General features: G+C 36.8%; 1 protein-coding gene across 1 annotated transcript in view; it reads right to left on the minus strand.

The window, feature by feature from the left end:
* LOC113094122 (MAM domain-containing glycosylphosphatidylinositol anchor protein 2-like) overlaps nucleotides 1–18,353 on the minus strand; it is an 18,818-nt gene extending 465 nt beyond the window's left edge. Inside the window, exons 1-10 of the mRNA XM_026259794.1 lie at nucleotides 17,821–18,353; nucleotides 13,660–13,929; nucleotides 11,025–11,173; nucleotides 10,670–10,847; nucleotides 7,213–7,233; nucleotides 6,692–6,847; nucleotides 6,133–6,294; nucleotides 3,910–4,043; nucleotides 3,546–3,645; nucleotides 1–1,978 (exon numbers count right to left, since the gene is read on the minus strand). The exon at nucleotides 1–1,978 is cut by the window's left edge and continues 465 nt beyond it. Of these exons, the coding sequence (XP_026115579.1) occupies nucleotides 1,890–1,978; nucleotides 3,546–3,645; nucleotides 3,910–4,043; nucleotides 6,133–6,294; nucleotides 6,692–6,847; nucleotides 7,213–7,233; nucleotides 10,670–10,847; nucleotides 11,025–11,173; nucleotides 13,660–13,929; nucleotides 17,821–18,076 (1,515 nt within the window). The 5' untranslated portion in view covers nucleotides 18,077–18,353 and the 3' untranslated portion in view covers nucleotides 1–1,889. The remainder of the gene's footprint in view (nucleotides 1,979–3,545; nucleotides 3,646–3,909; nucleotides 4,044–6,132; nucleotides 6,295–6,691; nucleotides 6,848–7,212; nucleotides 7,234–10,669; nucleotides 10,848–11,024; nucleotides 11,174–13,659; nucleotides 13,930–17,820) is intronic.
* Nucleotides 18,354–19,990: the final 1,637 nt, after the last annotated feature.

The following is a 19,990-nucleotide window of genomic DNA, read 5'->3' on the forward strand; positions in this document are numbered from 1 at the left end:
TCACTGCGAACGCCTGTTCATGTTCATCAGCAGATCATCACAAATGCGTCCAGTACATCCAGAAACAAACTAAGATGTCTTCAGCCCTTGTTTAACATCATTAGTATTTCCTTCATTGTTGATGTCTGTTTCTATACATCATAAAGACTCATAAAGAGTGTATTTGACTCGTGATTCATCAGACGGATGATTCTGAAGTCCTGTAACAATCAGTCATTGTACGGTGAATGAATCTTTTACATGATGTAGTGACTCTGTTTTAAACTATGCTACACAGCAGCACATATATGTGAGGTCCAGGAGAATAATCAGGCTTCATTATTAGCCTCCCGCTGATTCACAAATTAAAGGTGGTTTTGGGGCGCAGGGAAGGAAATTGCACATTATGGTTCAGGACTTCATGGCTGGCGTTTTTAATCTCATGTTATTTGTCACTAAAGTAATGCATTGCAGAATATTAAACATTTCTATTATGAAACGGCTACTGAGGTGACACCTGCCGCATCACACCATCATTCATTGTGAAACCCAAATTTATTATAAAGCAGCCTGTGCAATGTTTATTTTAACTTTTTTTAAATTAATTCTTAGTGAGCTTGCAGCGTCGTTATATTCTGACATTGGTTTTGTAGGAGGACGTCACATATATGATGATGTTTATAAACGACTGAATCCTAAATGTTGTGCTTCCTTTGACTCATACATAAAACATCTCATATAAATCTCAAATGAACAGAGCTTCTTTACATATACAAGTTGTACAGTTACCAAACCGGCGTTTTTCTGCCCGTTTTTGATATTCTCAGCGATGCAAGGGAGACGACGAGAAATAAAGACAGCAAAGTCGGAACATTTCAACATAAATCAGATCGAGATCGAGACACAGGTTCTTGTCAAAACATTTTCATAACACGGTTTTTTTACAACACTCTTAATAAAAAGTAGCGCTCGGGTAGATACCGCCACCGAGTTTCACAGTTCGTTTGTAAAAGCTGAGACACATTCTGGATAGAGTAATAAAATATTATTACAATTATTAATATTTTGTATTTTTTCTCTCAGAATGCACATTGTTCGGTGTATAAATGACAGAGGCATGACAGCCGAGGATGGAAAGCGTGACATTCGTCCGTACATCGTCCTCCAGCAGCCAAACATCGTGAGTTCGCGATTGTTCGTACGTGACGCTCGCAGTCGCGCATTCCAGCACTTGGGGGGCGATAGAAATGAGTATAAAATAGCCCATCGGAGATGTTAGAAACATGGACGTTTGGTGTCGATGGCCAGGCTAACGGATCGGTTTTTAACCTGAAGGCACTTCTTTTTTTTTAATGTCACTCAACTGGTGCTGGCAACGACGACGAACTGAGTTTTCCACCGTCACGGACGCCAAAAAACGCAAGGTTCTTCGCTTGAGAACGTGAGCACAGTGTTGAGAAATCAGGCTGCTACTGGAGTCGGGGAATAAAGCGAAACGAGGTTCTGTTTTATTTGCATTTTAAAGCACCGATCCAAAACCAAACCCAGAACAATTCAACAGAAGATCAACCAGAGGATGAGATGTTTTGTTGATTGTACTCCAGAGCACCAGAAAACAACATCTCAAGATGGAGAAAGGGAAGGGGAATGGTGTGTAAAACTCAATCTTCTTTCGCGAAACTGCTTTCAGGTAAATCCAGATTGCGAAGTATTCGTTGTGCTTTTGAGGTCAACGTTCAAATCCTTGGTTGATTCCACACATTGGTGCATCTCGGCAGATTATTATTTTAAGCATTAGTTATTACTTTTCTGTTTGTTGTTGTTTCATTCCGATGTTGTGCCTCCTCCGCGATCCGAAAGCATGAATCTTTGGTGATTAAATATTGAGGAGTCTTTTCTCACGTGGAGCGTCACCTCTGACCGATGATTAGGGTAAAAAACAGCATGACCCTCAGTGGCCATATACTGGAGACGCTGTGTGCCGCCGCTCCTCTGATCGCTGGAGGAAACACAGAGAAAGAGGTTAGCACTAACCAGATAACCAGGTCAAACTAACCAGCATGATGCCTGGGACTGTCATCTGTGTGTGGGAGTTGCTCTGCAATTGCAAAATCTGAATGGATGTTAGTTTGTTACTATACTGTTGATGGTAGCCATTGAATTCCATCGTTTGGAAGAACTGCTATAGAGTTAAATGGCTAAAATCAACTGTTTGAATACCAACATTCTCCAAAATATCTTCTTTTGCGCTTAATAGAAATCGAAAACTCGTATAGGTTTGGAGTGACATAAGAGTGAGTATATAATGACAGAGTTTAAATTTTTGGGTGAACTGTCCCTTTAAATCTACCTGGCATTGAGGGAATTTTCCAGCCTTTTGTGTTTCCACTGTTATACAGTAGGAGGCGCCACTCATTTATTTAATTGTTAATGCAAAATCAGCATTTTAGATTGACTAACTCTAATAAACTGTGTAAGATTTCCATTGTGAGAATGTGAAAGCATAAATCTGACTTCCCAGAAATCCGCCAAAATAAAAGCTTGCTGAGTTTAGGTTTGAAAAGTATTAAAATTCATATAAATATAAAAAATGTAATGTAAATATTAGCATTGCATTTTTAAGTACGGTAAAAAATAATTGTATTTAACACTCACATTTTATTTCAATATATAATGATATTATTGCAATTTATTGTGTTGTTTATTGAAGTGTTCCTGTGGCTCAGTGGTAGAGCATTGTGTTAACATCACAAAAGGTTGTGGGTTCAAAGCCCAGGGAAAACACATACCGATAATAAATATTTGTATTCTGAATGCAAAGTAAGTTGCTTTGGGAAAAAAAAACTGGTAAATTCATAAAAGTTTATTTATTTATTTTTTTAAGTCCACTAATACAATTATTCCTATTAATCTTTAATTTTTAATAGTTATATTTAATGGTTGCAGTGTGAGCACCAAACCAAATCTCCAGGTGCTCTCATTAGAACCAGAATGAAAAACGTACAATATTAATGCAACAAAATATTATGATTTGTTTTGTAAAAAATTGCTGGCGGTGACTGTCAACTTAAAAAAAAAAACCATTGATGGGGAAAGAGTTAATGCTTGCTTGACTCATTTAATAGCATCTCTCTCTAATGTTTTTTCATACACACATACGGTTGTTCGTAAATGCCTGAACTGTATTTCTGTGTTTCATAATCATCCTCCAGTGCATGTTATTACTGCAGCATTTGATGCTTGTATTTACGACACAAACACCTCTCATGGTGAGATCGATACGAGACGTCTCTTACAGTCACGCAGCTTTGGATAATAATGGAAACCCTGATGCCTAATAACAATGATTAACACATAGCTTCACTTCAGGGGGACAGGAGGAAGGTTTTTCGTTTGCTGTGATGTTTCGCTCTCACTGCCGCTCTTGTCAATTCCAGGCCATTACCTGGCCTCATTTCCGTCTTTCTCGCTGTTTGTTCTCCTGTAATTACTGAGCTCTCCTGGACCAAATTGTGCTACATGCAATTACGGCTTGGTTACCATGGAGATGCATGCGCGATACATACGATTGGACGGAGGGTCCGGACACTCCCCCTCCTCGAGTGTGACATCATCGATGGCGATGTCCCCCTCGATCCCGGGGCCGCGGATGCCCTCGAATATCACCTGTGTGATGGAAATGGAGCACAAACAAAATAAAGCTCGTCTCAAGAGTCTCTTCTGGATTCGATATCAGCTTCTGTAAGATATGAGAGGATGTGCTAATATGATATTTTCAAAATATAGAATGTAGAAAATATAGAAATGTATTGTGTCATTGATGAATAAAAATAAAAAATTCCTTCAAAACTGACCCTTAACCTAATATAAATGCTTTATAGATACTGAATGAATGTGAATGTCTCTGTGTTACCTGTGCAGTTCGCTCACCTGGAAGGAGGCAGTAGGATGGATGCTAATTTTGGCTTGTCTCCATCGGTCCCCTTGGTTCCCGCTGAGAGACCAGACTGGACCGGCATCTGAAGTCGACTGACCTTTCTGCTTCACAAATGCATTCAGAGTGCCTGAGGGAAAATACGATCAATTCATTTAACAACTGACCTCCTCAGTGTCATCCGACAGAAGAGCTGAAGAGCGCAAGTCAAATTGCAAATCAATCGATTGTACTTGGTTTCTACTTGGTCAAAGCTGTAGGATGGTAAACTAACAGTCATGCTTGATTTGGGTACTTGGGAAAGATGTGTGAAAATCTGAAGGCAATAATCGACAATTAATCGTCAGTTCCAACACATCTTCAAAAAGATTTCCTCCACTTCAGCAGCACTTACATATATCAAAACTTAGAGTTTGATTCCTCTTAATGTTCTGAAGATTTCTACTGAAGGGTTTGTTAATATAACATTCACATGGTTAAAAAATAAACAAAATAAAAAATAAAATAAAGCAGCTGGGAGCAGTCCAGGAAAAGGTCCATGAGAGTGATTTTGTGCCTCTTTGGGATGGCACCACAAGGCATCATTCACTTGCAGAATGCAAGCTACTGGAGGGAGCGTAGGTCTAAACTAGCGAGTTTAAGTATATTGGTGCAGCGCCAATGGTTGTCTTGTAGGCAAACATCAGTGCCTTGTATTTGAGATCATCTGGTTGGAATGAGAAGTAGAGTTGAGTTTCAACAGCATAGCAATGATAGGAAAAGACATACTTCAGAATGACAGATCCTAATGATGTCATGTAGATGGAGAAGAGAAGTGGTCCAAGCACTGAGCCTTGAGGAACACCAGTAGCAAAAAGTTGTGACTCAGAAACCTCACCCCTCTGAGACACCCTGAGGACCTACCTGCGAGGTAAGGCTTAAACCACAGGAGTGCGGTTCCAAAGATGCCTATCTTTCTGAGGGTGGACAGGATAATCTGGTGATTAACTGTGTCAAAAGCAGCAGACAGGTCCAGTAAGATGAGTACCGAGGATTTTGAAGCTGCTCTTGCCAGTCGCAGGGCTTCAGTAACCGAGAGCAGGTCAGTCTCAGTTGAGTGGCCACTTCTGAAGACAGATTGTTTATTGTCCAGGAGGTTGTTCTGTGCAAGTGTCTTCGCAATGAATGGAAGAACGGAGGTCGTTTTTTAAAGGTGTTGGATTTAGAGAGGTTTTCTTAAGCGGCAGGGTTCACTGAGCCTGGTTGAATGCTGAGGGAAATGTACCAGAGTTAAGAGAGGTGTTGATAATGTGAGTAAGTGAAGATATGACTGAAGAAGAACTAGCCTGAAGGAGGTGAGTGGGGATCGGATCGTGCGAGAGTCAGAACAGTTGTTCATTTTGTTGTGGTAGTATGTTGTTTTAGAAGTGGAGAGACTTACAAAGAAGGAGAAGAGGAGTGACTGATACATACTAAGGTCAGTAGAGAATTTTTATTTATGCCATTTCCTCTCTGCAGGCCTGAGTCTAGAGCGTTGTTCCCAGGGAACATCAGACAGCCAGGGGGCATGGGGTGGTGCGTGCTGATCTGGATAAAAGGGGCAAAGGTTGTTTAAGCAAGGTGCTAGAGTGGAGCAAAGAGTATCAGCAGCAGAGTCTGTGTCCTGAGCTGAAAACTGAGAGGATGGAGGAAGAGAGGATGAAACCATAGAGTTTTAAATCGACTCCTCTCTCATTATATTCCAGCAGCTGCTCCGTGAGGATAAAACATCTGGTTTAGAGATGAAATGAGGCGTTGTGGTGGTTCTGGATGGCATGAGGAACGCGGCTAATGGAAGCGCTGTGATGGCGAGTGTTTGCTGTGAGTTCTGGGATTTAATCCAGTAAACAAACACAGACAGAAAGAAAGGCAAACTGAAGTGAGTTCAATTAATCAGCTGTGAGCAGAGTTTTTGTCACAGCTTTGTCATTCAACCATATGCACAACAAATATATCTTTATCCATGCAGATTCAAAGTGCTCATTGATTTTTAAAACTCTCTTTCGTGGAAGAGAGTCAAACTACTTAAAGATTCACAGAAAAAAATTTGTGAATTAAAATAAAATGTTAAAATTACTGAAGTCAAATGAAAAAATAAAAATAAAAACAATAAACACCCAGTTTCAAACACAGGAATGATTTCTTGTCCCAGACTAAGATGTAAGTCTGAGATGTTAGTTGATGGAGTCTGAGGCTCTTACCGATGTGTTTGCCGTACATGTGGTAGTAGAAGCTGAAGCAGTACACCGGCGGGATGGTGATGCTGTAGGGGTTTCTGGGGGCCACATTAAACGTGGGGCTCAGGAGACGCGCCCTGTCACCGTCTTTACGAGGTCTGGACGTCTCGATGTACATGAAGAAACCTGATCAACACAAAACACTACATTGAGACACATACAGTACTTACACACAGTATAGAAACTACTGTAACACACGTAATATATACACATGCATATATATATATATATATATATATATATATATATAATTACATTTATGCATTTAGCAGATGCTTTTATCCAAAGCGACTTACAGTGCATTCAGGCAATCAATTATTACTTATCATGTGTTCCCGGGGAATCGAACCCCCAACCTTGCGCTTAATACCGCAATGCTCTACCAGTTGACATACACAAATATAGAAACACACACTCACACACACACACACACACACGCTGCTCGGTGAGAGAGACTCTGATGTCTGTGAAGAGCAGCTTCTGAAGACACTGATTCTGTCCTGAAGGCCTCAGACGCTCGTACCCTGTTTGGAGCCGCTGCGGTCCCCGCTGGGCCCCGTGTTGGGCGTGTATTTGGTGTCACGTGTGGCTGCGCTGTGTCTCGTCCAGTCGAAGTCATCGTTCTTGTCCTGAGTGAACATACAGACGGGATCCTCCTCAAAACTGCAGTGAAACTCTCCTGAGAACGAGCAGAAGCAGGTTTAGAGAGATCATCATCATCATCATCATCATCGTCTCAAACACTCATGCATTCACAGCGCCAACGATAGAATGATTTGCAGACGCTCTTGGTCTTATATTTAAAGCATGCTGATCTTGTCCAGACTGACCACAGGTAAGTTCATGTGTGACCCAGACCACAAAACCAGTCATAAGGGACAATTCTCTAAAACTGAGGTTTATGCATCATCTGAAAGCTGAATAAATGCTGAATAAAGTAAAGCATGAGATCCTGGAGAAACCAGAGAAGACACTACACTCCTCGAGATCTTTACCAGCTCCAAGAGAGAGAGAGAAAGACAGGAATCCTGCATAAATACTCACTCAGACGAGGATTGATGGGAGCTGTGAAGAGAAAGAAATCAGCGGCTGAATAACAGTTATTCACTATTATAATAAACATTTTTCAAAGTGACCCTAATTTCATTCAATGCAATCCACCAAAAAAATCACTATGAAAAACTACTTGTCATATGAATATTACTAAAATTGCTAGGAAATTTCACAAATAATTACAAAGAAACAGCAAGAAACACACTGAATGAAGCATGTGATTTTTTAAGGAAAGACTGAAATAAAATGTTGTTGTAAAACACTACAATGTATGTATTTTTTATTTACAATTCTTTTTTCAACTACATGTATTAAACTATTTATAAAGAAAAATATTAAAAATCTTGTGTTCAGTATTTGCACTATTTTTAATAATTTGTTGTAGATTTATAAATAGATAAATAAACACAAACAAACACAAGAACATGTTAAAAGCATTTAATATAATTTTATACATTTAAATTAACTGAATTTTATTGACAGTATTTTTTCTATTTGCAATATTAAAAGCAGTATTTGCGCTTTCTTTTTTACCATTTTCACAATTATATATAATAAATATGAGATGAAACTTTTTGAAACTTTATGAAACTTTTTCAACAAAAAGGAATGATGAATAAAATGTTTTTAGAATTACTAAAAATACAGCTTTTTAATATCCCTTTTATTTTGCATATGTCATATTATTTTCACTATTTTAATTAAAATTGTAAAAAAAAATTTAATCATATTTTATTTAAAACATTTTATTTAACACAAAAAACGGATATTAAAAAAAAAGTCCTTAAATATTTTTCCAAATTTTTTATTTTTCTGATGTATTGTTTAATTTAACCCCTTAAGTGTCACCCCCCCTTTTTGGGGGTAGAGCTGAAAAGGGCATGTCCAGATTCAAATTAATGTAAATCTGGAACGGTTTGGAATATGAACCTAATTTTGGGCTCGTTTTTAAAAACACACTTGGAAGTTTCTTGTACATGTGAAAGAAGTTGAATAAAATGTAAAATAAAAAAGTTATAGGTGTTTAAGTTTGTTGTAATAAAAAAATAATAATTTAATATTTATTTATATTTTATAAAAAAAAAAAAAAAAGTATGTGTTGAATTTAATTTCATGTCAAATGAAAAGCCTAAAATCTAAAGAAGTTGTGTTCCAAATTTGACATTGATATCACAAAAAATGAGGTTTCTGTGTTATTTTTAGTTGCTATACCAACAATGTCCACTAGGTACTAGTCATGCTCCTTGTATGAATTGTAATGGACGACTGATTTGATTTTTTTTTATTCAAACAGCAATAAAACATTATAGATAGGTTGTAAATGATGTTTTAATCAAACATAGCTACTAGAGTGTTGTTACAGAAACTTCATACATGATCATGATCATATTATCACATCATATTATGATCATACATGAAATTGACATTCATTTAATTTTTTACTGAATACTTGCAACATCAATCATAGATATACAAATATACATATTCAATTTATTCTCAAATTTTTTTATAAAAACTAGAAAAGATGTTTTGTCTGAATTATTGGCAGCCAAAAAAATATAAGAAATATATACTTTCGTGATTGTATATGTATGTATCAGCTTTTGTAACAAAAGGCAACTACTTTTTTTTTTTGCTAAATTTTCTTGTCACAAATTAATGAATTACTGTCACTACATAATTTTAAATATAAAACAGTGGTCAAATATAAAAAATACAACCTCTAAGGTCTCCAATGATATATAGTTTGTCAAGATTAGTTTAGGTTTAGTATAGAATATTACGTTTTTAAATATGCAATGGCTTTGGGCCCACCGGTGGGCCAGTGACACTTAAGGGGTTAATTTAAAATGAACAAAGTCTACTTAAAAACACTCATTATTATTATTTTTAGTTTCCCTCAATCTGAGAAGTTCAAAGCTTGGCTACTTTTCGTAAGTTTGCCACCTGAACACACACATAAATAGGACTTGATTGAAAAATGAATGAAATTTTAACAGAATAACTGTAATGAATGGAATTTAACTATGTACAATTAATAAATGAATGCTCAAAAATAATGCAAATTTATGTCTGCATATTTATTTCTATCAAAACAACATAAATATTACTCTGAAATAATAAACCTAACTTTCACTTTCGGATTAAAAAGTGTACAGTTTGTCATGCTGCAGTGTTTTATCAATATATATGCATAAGCACGCTCATCCACAAAATTCTGTCCAAAAAAGTGTGTGAGATATGGAAAAAAAACTAAATATAATTTACAATTTTTTTGACACTATTGGACCTCCATAGATGACGTTATACAAAGTATTTTTGACACTAATGTGACTCCATACTTTCTTGGGTGAAAATAATCAGAACATAAAAACTGTAACATCTTTTTTAAAAATAAATAAATATTTGTATTTCAAAGGTCTTAAAGCATTTGCAAAGTTTTGTTCCCTTACTCAAGACAATGATCTTTTCTTTTCTTTTTGGCATTTTTATGCATCTATTTAGTGTCTTGAATGCATTGTAAAGGGTTAAATCAAGGCTTTTCTGTGTCCGTCAGTCACATCAAATTTGACAAAGCATTCATTTTCGAGCAGAGTTTGATTACGGTCTGCTTTCTGAACTCCAGGCCACACTAATCATCCGTGACACTGTTATTCATCTGCATTAAGACAGAAACGCAGCATTCATGCTGTAATATGTTTCATAGATGACAGATTAACAGCTAACCTGCATTCAGAGCTCCTCCAGTCACTCACAAACAACCCTCTGACCTTTGACCCCTTTTAGTGATTGTTAATGAACCCATTCATCATCATTCTCTCATATTAGTTTACTGAAACACAGAACAGCGTGAGTGCATTATTAACAACCAATAACACATAAAACTCTCAAATCTATGAGGTTTAACGTTTATTGCTTATCGATTTTATATGACATACACTACTGTTTAAAGAAATGAATACTTTAATTCCTCAAGGATGCATTAAATTGATCAAAAGTGTCGCTGAAGACATTTCTATTGTTACGGTAGATTTCGGTTTTAAATAAACGCTGTTCTTTTGAACTTTCTGTTCATCTGTGAATCCTGAAAAATAAAACGCATCACAGTTTCCACAAAAAATATTTTTTCTTGAGCAGCAAATGATTTCTGAAGATCATGTGACACTGAAGACTGGAGGAATGATGCTGAAAATACAGCGGAGCATCACAGAAATAAATTACACTTTAACACAGATTCACACAGAAAAAGCTGTTTTAGATTAGAATAATATTTAATAATTTTTACTGTATTTGTGATCATATTAATGCAGACTCTGTGAGCAGAAGAGACTTATTTTTATCACAAATCCTGTTTCATTCAGTGTGTTACTTTCCGTTTTGTTTAATTATTTGTGGAATGTCCTCACAGTTTCTGTCGTGTAGTTAGACGACTGGTGTTTAATCGTACCGCTGTACGTGACGACTCGGGTGGAGGAGTCTCCCTCTCCGAAACGTGTGATGGGCGTCAGTCGAACCACGTACGCCTCGGGCCGGATGAGCTCGGTCAGGTTATGAGTGATCAGCTCTCCTTTCTGGATGTTTCCCTCCACCTGAATCTCCTGCTCCCACCAGCGCTGCTGCCCCGTCTGCACAGAGATCAGACCCAGATCATCACACATATAACACACTGACTGAGAGATGAAGACGTCAATGCTCCTCAGAAGATGTGAGATGTTCTGGATGCTCTCTGCTTGTTGATTCACCTGTAATCATCACCTAAAGATGAGAGTATAATCAGTAGAGGTCAGGATCAGATCTAGTACCTGTCGGATCCCGAGGCGGTAGGCCATGATCCGGTCCACGGCGCTTGGGTTCATCTGCGTCCACTGCAGCTTATAGCCATAAACACGCGGCCGGTTCTGCCACAGCGGGCTATAGGTGTCATAATAAAACTCTGGAGAATACGCTTTCCCTGCACGAGAACACACGCACACACACACACACACACACAAACACACACACACAATACATAAAAAAAGACACGATAAATAATTATATAATGCATGAATAAGTACATTTTATTAAAAAGGAATACTTTTTTTTAAATATAAAATCGAATAATTATAAATAAATATATTAAATGATAAAAATACAAGTTACAATATATTACAAATGAATGGATTAATAAATAAAAAATAAGTAAAAATAATTAATTATTTTATAATATTATAAACAAACAAAAGAAACAAACATGGTTTATGAATTAAAATGCAGTACTTTCATTCTTATTTACAATGTTATCATCACTGAGTTCCTGTGGCTTAGTGGTAGAGCATTGCGTCAGCAGCGCAAAAGGTTGTGGGTTCAATTCCCAGGGAACACACATACTGGAGAAAATAAAGTGCCGCCTGAATGCACTGTAAATCACTTTGGATAAAGCATCTGCTAAATGTAAAAATAAATGTTATCAAACTCACAAGTCATCCATCAGAGATGAGAGATTTTGTGTAGAACCGTGAATCATCTCACGGATGGAGGAGCGATGACGTCTCTATCGTCACAGTATCTCTGCGTGAACATTAACGAGCAGATGTATCTCATTATCTGTTATTCACCTTAAAATGGAAACGACTGGAGCGTTAAATGAAAGCCGGCACAATAAAACAAAACCTAACAAAGCAGAGCGATGATGTTCATTCTGAGGATCAAAACACTCTTCTCACAACTCTATCGATCAGATGCGGTATTACTGTAGTCAAGTACGGTAATGTGATGGGAATATGCTGATTTCACAGTGAAAATGTAATTTTCAGCCCTGCATCGCTCCAAACCTTCAAGCGAGACACTGTGGTCCAAACAACACTGGACTGCCCTGATTTACATTACATGCACATAAAATAATTAAAAAGTAAAATACATTATTGTTAAAATTTTCACTTTTGACTGAACACCTCTTTAAATAATAATAATTATATATATATATATATATATATATATATATATATATATAAATCAACACTGGACCCCACTGACTGTCATTGTACACACAAAAAATATTAAAAAGTAAAATAAATTTTGAATGAACTACCATTTTAAATAATAAAAAGAAATAATTATATATATATATATATATATATATATATATATATATATATATATATATATATATATATATATATATATATATATGTAAATCAGCATGACCTCACTGACTGTCATTATATGCAAAAAAAAAGTAAATAAATGACATAAAATCAATTCAAATTTCATTTTTTTACTGAATTACCTCTTTAAATAATTTATATATATATATATATACTTTCATTATATGCAAAAACTAAAAACCGTTTTCTCTAGTGATTATTCTAAATAATGAAAAATAATGAAAATGAAGCATCGCTTGGTAATTGGTTGAGCTAATTGTGTTCTTAAATTTACCAGCTGACAGCTATTCAACCGAATTCATTATATATTTTCTATCAAAGTTATCTGACTGAACTATAGCGAATAAACTATGATAATGTGAGAAATGATGAAGGTGTCTGAATAAATGTTTGGTTTGACTGTAGTTGTTGAAGAAGTTTCTCAGGTTTGGTCTCCTCAGGACTCCAGACGCACAGATGTCCTCACAGCCGGCTCAGACCAGATCACGGTAAACCAGCGCCGCAGGACGCCTCTGATCCGGCCTTAAACCCACTGATCTGGAGAACATCTCACCGTTTCTCTGCATGAGCGACCGGATCCAGGAACACCGAAACTTCTGAACTCAACCTGGACAACATCTTAGAGAATAGCCCCTTTCACACAGTAATACCAGGAAATGACGTAAAATTAAACTTAAACATGCACTTTTCGCACAGGCAACACCAATGCGTTATTTTCCCAGTAAAGCACCAATTAAGACCCAAACCGCGCGAACAATTTAAATATATCGCATAAAACATACAGAAAAAACAAGCGTCTTTTCCATCCAACGAATCATAGACAATAAAACTTCCTGATAAAGTGACACTAAATATCGCTAAGAGGTAACCTACCGAATAACTAATTAATGACTTATTATGTAAATGAGCAAGCAGACGAAACACAATAAATGCGGATATTGCTTCCGGAGGTGGATGCTGGCGTTTGGGAATGCAGTTGTGTAAGACAATTATATTTATATTTATGCATTTAGCAGACACTTTTATCCAAAGCAACTTACAGTGCAAAATTTTTTACTTAACGTGTTCCCTGGGAATCGAACCCACAACCTTGCGCTGCTAAAGCATCACCTAGAAACCGCACAGAAACACAAGAGCAATGACCCTGAATCTCATAGCGACACCCTAAAAATCACCCAAGTGTTCAGGGTGGTTAGCAATGACCCATAACCCAGCTGTCCGTCATCATAAGCCCCGCCCACTAGAGGAAGTGAGTGCTCTGCAGCAGTGTGGTGTTGAGTGGGCGGAGTCTCACCGGTCACTAGGAAGGTGCAGCGTCCCGGCCCCACCTCGTTGATGATGTCACAAGTGTACTCGCCGTAGCCCTCGCGTGCCAGGCTGCGTACGGTGTAGTCGGTGTCGTCGCGCGAGTCGAAGGTGCCGGCGTGCAGCAGACGCGAGCCCAGTCTCCACTCGTAGCGCAGCACACGGGACGGATGAGCCCGAAGAACACGACAGTTCATGGACACCGTCCGACCCAAACCCTGCCGCACCTCCTGCCACACCGGCTCCACCGCCGGAGGATCTGAGAGACGGACGGAGAAACGCATTTACATTAGTAAAGAATACAATTATTCTGTATTATACATGCAAACTTTAAACATCACCATTATTGACAAATTGGAAATGCAACACAAAACATATTAAATAATCGTGCATTAATGGCTATTTTGGCTTTAAATGTGTGTATTTGGCAGATGCTTTTATGCCAAGCAGCTTGCATTGAAAATATGCATTTTATCCATGTGAGATCTTTCAAATGAAAGGTGCTCATTTAAATATTTTCACTTTTTATTAAGATCGGACTTGAATCATTGGATAATTCATATAAAATGAACGAATCAGTAAGAAACTTGAGTTCAGAACCAAAGACTCGCAAAAACAAGAAATAATTTAAGACAATACATAAAAGAAGAATCTTACATACAAACACTCAAAACAACCTAAAACAACTCACACATAGAAAAAAACGCTAATAAAATAAATCCTGTAACCTGTACAACTGAGACACGAAACAGTTACACTGATATTTATCAGATTCTAAATCAGTGGAGTAAAGTTGCATGGAAAATAAAATAAAGTAAGATCTAAATGCACGATCCACTGAATAGAGTGCACTATATAGGGAGCACTTAGTATGCAGCTAGACATTAACAGCCTAGAGAAAGCCTTTAAATAACATTTTTATTATGTCAAACGGCTGAAATTAATTTCTGTGTATCAGTAGAGAGCCACATAAAGAGTGGTTTAAGCGTCGCTCGAAGAGGAGAGATGAACACAGAGCTCTTGATCTGAGAGGTCGAGCAGATTTAATGAGCGCCGGGTGCGAGAGGCTAAACCAAACCCATCTGAGACCATCTCAAACTCAAACACTTAGAGAAGAAGAGCAGAAAGAGCTGCAGAAGTGAGTCAGACGATGACAAATGCACATGTGGGAGTTTTCCATCTGGATGCAATGATATAGCTGCGGTTTGTTTCCGGAAAAACAACATCCAGTACAAGGACGAGGCTTTTAGAGAAATACTGCTGCATTAGAGATGTGTGTGCGGCTCGTTCCTTCTTTTTCTATATTGAAGCAAATGTGATACAATCTGAAAGAGTCTGTCCAGAAAATGTAGTCATATAATGTACTTCTGAGCAGTGCTTTAAGTGGCCCAAAAGAGGTGCCGGTACTATTATAGCCAGAAAAAAAAAATAATGTTTTTTTTTTTTTTTTTGATGATCCCCCTCATCCCCTGAGGTAACAACAACTATATTGAAGGGCTTTTATATACAGCAGTCAACAGGCAACCTTAATAATAAATCCTTTTATTAGTTTGTGGATTTGAATGAACTCCCGAATTGATTCAAATGATTTGCGATCCCCAAACTGACTCAATGATTCGCGAACCCGCTCCGAACTCTCGAACTGACTCAAATGATTCACAAACCCACTCCGAACTCTCGAATTGATTCAAATGATCCGCGAACCCGCTCCGAACTCTCGAACTGACTCAAATGATTCGCCAACCGGCTACGAACTCCCAAACTGACTCAAATGATTCGCGAACCCACTCCGAACTCTCGAATTGATTCAAATGATCCGCGAAGCAGCTCCGAACTCCCGAACTGACTCAAATGATTCGCGAACCCGCTCCGAACTCTCGAATTGACTCAAATGATTCGCGAAAACACTCCGAACTCTCGAATTGATTCAAATGATCCGCGAAGCAGCTCCGAACTCCCGAACTGACTCAAATGATTCACAAACCCACTCCGAACTCTCGAATTGATTCAAATGATCCGCGAAGCAGCTCCGAACTCCCGAACTGACTCAAATGATTCGCGAACCCGCTCCGAACTCTCGAATTGACTCAAATGATTCGCGAAAACACTCCGAACTCTCGAATTGATTCAAATGATCCGCGAAGCAGCTCCGAACTCCCGAACTGACTCAAATGATTCGCGAACCCGCTCCGAACTCCCAAACTGACTCAAATGATTCGCGAACCCACTCCGAACTCTCGAATTGACTCAAATGATTCGCGAAAACACTCCGAACTCTCGAATTGATTCAAATGATTCGCGAACCCGCTCCGAACTCCCAAACTGACTCAAATGATTCGCGAACCCGCTACGAACTCCCAAACTGACTTAAATGATTCGCGAACCCGCTACGAACTCCCAAACTGACTCAAATGATTCGCGAACCCGCTCCTATTTCTCGAACTGATTCAGATGATTCGCGAAGCTGCTCCGAACTCCCGAACTGACTCAAATGATTCACGCTCCATACTCCGAACTAGGAAGAATTAGGAAGCGTGCATTGTGAAGGGCGCTCTGAAAAGCGGCAGTGAATGCTAAGGATTAAAACCTCTATTAAAACAGATGTCCAAATGAACGTACCGGTACACTAAAAGCACGTTCTGGGCTCATGGAGAGGTGGTGGTACGCTCAAGAGCTGTATTTGGAAGTGGCAGAACCGAGTACCAGTGCGTACCGGCCCAGTTAAAGCACTGCTTCTGAGTGCATGAAGGACAAACACATCCTCATCGCATTCACTCATCGAGACTCTTTATCTCTCAGCATGATTCACACCACACACACACACCTCCAGCTCCTGAAGCCCGGAGTCTGCTAAACTGAGTATGCATTCATCAGTGGACTACTCTCCATCAGACCAACCAAAGCATCATCCTGTCAGATACAGGAACAGCGTCTGAAGTGAGTCTGTGAGACACATAGACACCTACACACACAGGCTTTCAGAAAGTGCAGTGTTTGTTCCTGAACACACACTGATGCTCAGAGAAAACAGACTGAACTTGTGTGACTCGGAAATTGCTTTCATTTTCAAGTTATAATGGAGGAGATTATGTGTGGCATCTTGAGATTCATCCCCAGTGATCCACCGCTAGAGTCTTCTTCTACAGAAACCACACTGATAAATATTCACAAACCTGGAACTGTTTAAAAAAAAGTCAACTTAGAACGGAAATGCTTTATACCATGCTAAACCATGTTGATGTTATTAAAACACAGTAAATCTGCCCGCTAATATATATATATATATATTTAATTTCAGCAAAACTTGTTTTAGGAATTTTATTTATACTTTGAAATACATGTAATGCACTTAAATGTATTTGAAAATATATTTTTCACATATGTTGTGGACAACGAATGAAGTTTCAAATGGAAATAATATATGAGGGAAAAATTTATTTTATAATATATAATAATATATTTTGAAACATTTTAGCAGAACAATTTTTTTTATTTTGTGAAATATATAGAAAAAAATATATTAAAAATATTTGTTTTTGTGTTTTTGAAAGAATATATTAAATATATATTTTTTGTGTATGGGTGTGTTCACAGTTGGTAGAGACAACAATATATGCATTTTAAAAATGCACAAAAAATACATCTATTGATTTTATTTATTTATTTTTTTGACTTTTGGGGGGGAAATATTTTTAGAAATATATATTTTTTTGTCATATGGGTATATTCACACGTGGAGGGGCAAAATTAATATTTACATCCTTTTATTAAAAATGTTTTTATGTTTAATATATATATAAATAGCCAAAAATATATATTTATAGATTTTTTTTTAATTATTATAAAAATGACCACGTTTAACCGTTGATTCTTAACACCGCATTGTCTCCAGAATGATCCTGAATGTGTTTGTGTTCAGTGATAGTCGTCTTTTGTTTGTCCTGAACAGTTAAACTTTCTGCCGTTCTTCAGAAAAACCCCTCAGCTCCCACAAATTCTTTGGTTTTCCAGTGTTTTTGAATTGTATATATATATGTAATACATCTTTTTTGCTGTGTAGGTTCCTTGTAAAAGTATCTTGTTTCAAGAGTTGTGTCGTATTGTGGATGGTTTGAGCAGTGTGTGTCTGATGGTGTTGGGAGGCTCTTACAGTGCACGATGAGCTCGATCACAGCTTCTCTGGGCTTGACGTTGAAGCCGTTGTACTGGCTGGTCTGGCAGCGGTAGGATCCGCTCATCTCTCGCGACACGTTAACGATGCGCAGGACGCCGTCGTAGGTCTCCGTCTGCATGCTGCCGTCCGGCATCGGCGCCTCCTTATCCGCCCGAGACCACAGGATGATGGGCTTGGGTTTCCCTGAAACAAGGCACTCCAGCTCCACCGTGTCTCCCTCCCGCACCGCCATCGGAGACTTGCCCCGCGGTACGGTCAGGTTCGGAGGAACTAAGAAAGAGAAAAACAGAGGAGGGACTGATACGGGGCTCTAGAAAGGCAGCAGACGGGGCCGTGCAGGACGGTCAATGCGTGAGTGTGTGTGTGTGTGTGTGTGTGAGCGAGACACGGCTGCGCTGGAAGTTCATCAAACAGCATCAGAAATAACAGCAGTAACGTCATTAAATACTTTAAACACTCCCCTAACAGAACTTACATTAAACATCACTCACCAATGCAGTTATCTATTATTTACAACACTCCAGTAACTATGCAAAGAGCTTCTGACTGAACAAGTGATGCTTATAAAGAGATATTTTTATTTAATATATTTTAGTTCATTTTTATTCAAAATAATGATTTTTTTTTTTTACCTTATAACAAATGTTTACATTTAATTTAAAATAATACAAATGTTTTTATGTTGCCTTGGCAAATAGCTTTCAAGTTTAACCTTTTTATGTTTTATTTTATTTAATTTTTTTTATTAAAAAAAAGGTTTTATGTTAAAACATTTTAATTAAGTTTTTTTATTTAATTTTAAATATTAATAGTATTTAAACAAAAATATGTTGACCTGACAATAAAAGTTTATGATTTTTTCTCGTTTATCTTGTGTTTTATTTCAAAGAATGAACAACAAATTTACATAATTGCATATATAATAAAAAATATATATTTTAAAAATATATTTGATATATTTGTTATATATTTGAATTATATATTTTATATTATTTGAATTATAAAGTTGTTTCTTTTTATGTTATATAGGAAAATAGCTAATGTTGGAAGTTCAAATAATTAAAATGGTTTTTATGTTGCATTTGCAACTGCCTAAATATATTAATTTCACTTTTTTAAAATATATTTTTGTTTAGTTGCTATTTTATACAAGTTTGAATGTTCTATACTTTTTTTTAGCTTTTTTATGTCTATACAGTTTCATTTTATTTTATATTTATTTATTTATTTATTATTTTAAACAATGAAACAGTTTATGATGCCTTTGAAACTAAATTTTATATTTAATTTAATGAAATATATTTAATAAATATTAATATTTATTTAACCTATTATATTTAATAAGTTATATTTAATTAAGTAATTAATTGTATTTTATTTCATTTTGATCTAAAAAAAATGTTAATTAATAAAAATAAGATAAAAGCTTTGTTTTTATATTTCATTTATTATGCTGACTTTACAGAACGTCTAACTGAAATGAAAAATATTTATATATGTATTATAGTTCAAATAATCATCATGTTATGTTGCACCTAATTGAATAAAAAGAAGTTGTTTTATATTTTACTTTTATTTATTTCAAATAATGTATTTTTTATTTGAATATCATTTTTGTTTTTATATTTTATTTAACATATTTTTATGTTGCCTTGTGAAATTAAATTAAGTAAAATTAAATTAAATAAAACAAAATTCTACATTATACAAATACTTATATAAGCTCTCTTTCAGGCAGGACATCTCTGTTTAATGGCTGTTAACTAGATGAAATAAAACAAGTTATTGTTTATATTTAATGATAGTTTCTTTTCGAGCTTGTAGACTCTGCAGATGTGCTCAGACGCAGAGAAGGCGTTTCTAAAGCTCAGCTGAAGGGAATTAAATCCTCTCTTTCACGCTTTCTATCAGTATAAACACAGTAAACTGCAGAAACCCTTCAGCTGTCAGTGTTTGTGACGAGATCAAAGCGCCGCGCTCAGAACCGACCAGACACAGACCAAGAAATAAAGGGAAATGACATCACATCTGCATCACCATGGCAACACGTCAGTCTCCAATCAGAGACTCACACACCAAGACATTTCACACACCCCTCGAAAACACGTGCATTAGGAAACTAACACATGATCTGTGCAGATTTCTC

This window comes from Carassius auratus, unplaced genomic scaffold (assembly GCF_003368295.1).
Source record: "Carassius auratus strain Wakin unplaced genomic scaffold, ASM336829v1 scaf_tig00215261, whole genome shotgun sequence".
Taxonomy (NCBI): Eukaryota; Metazoa; Chordata; class Actinopteri; order Cypriniformes; family Cyprinidae; genus Carassius; species Carassius auratus.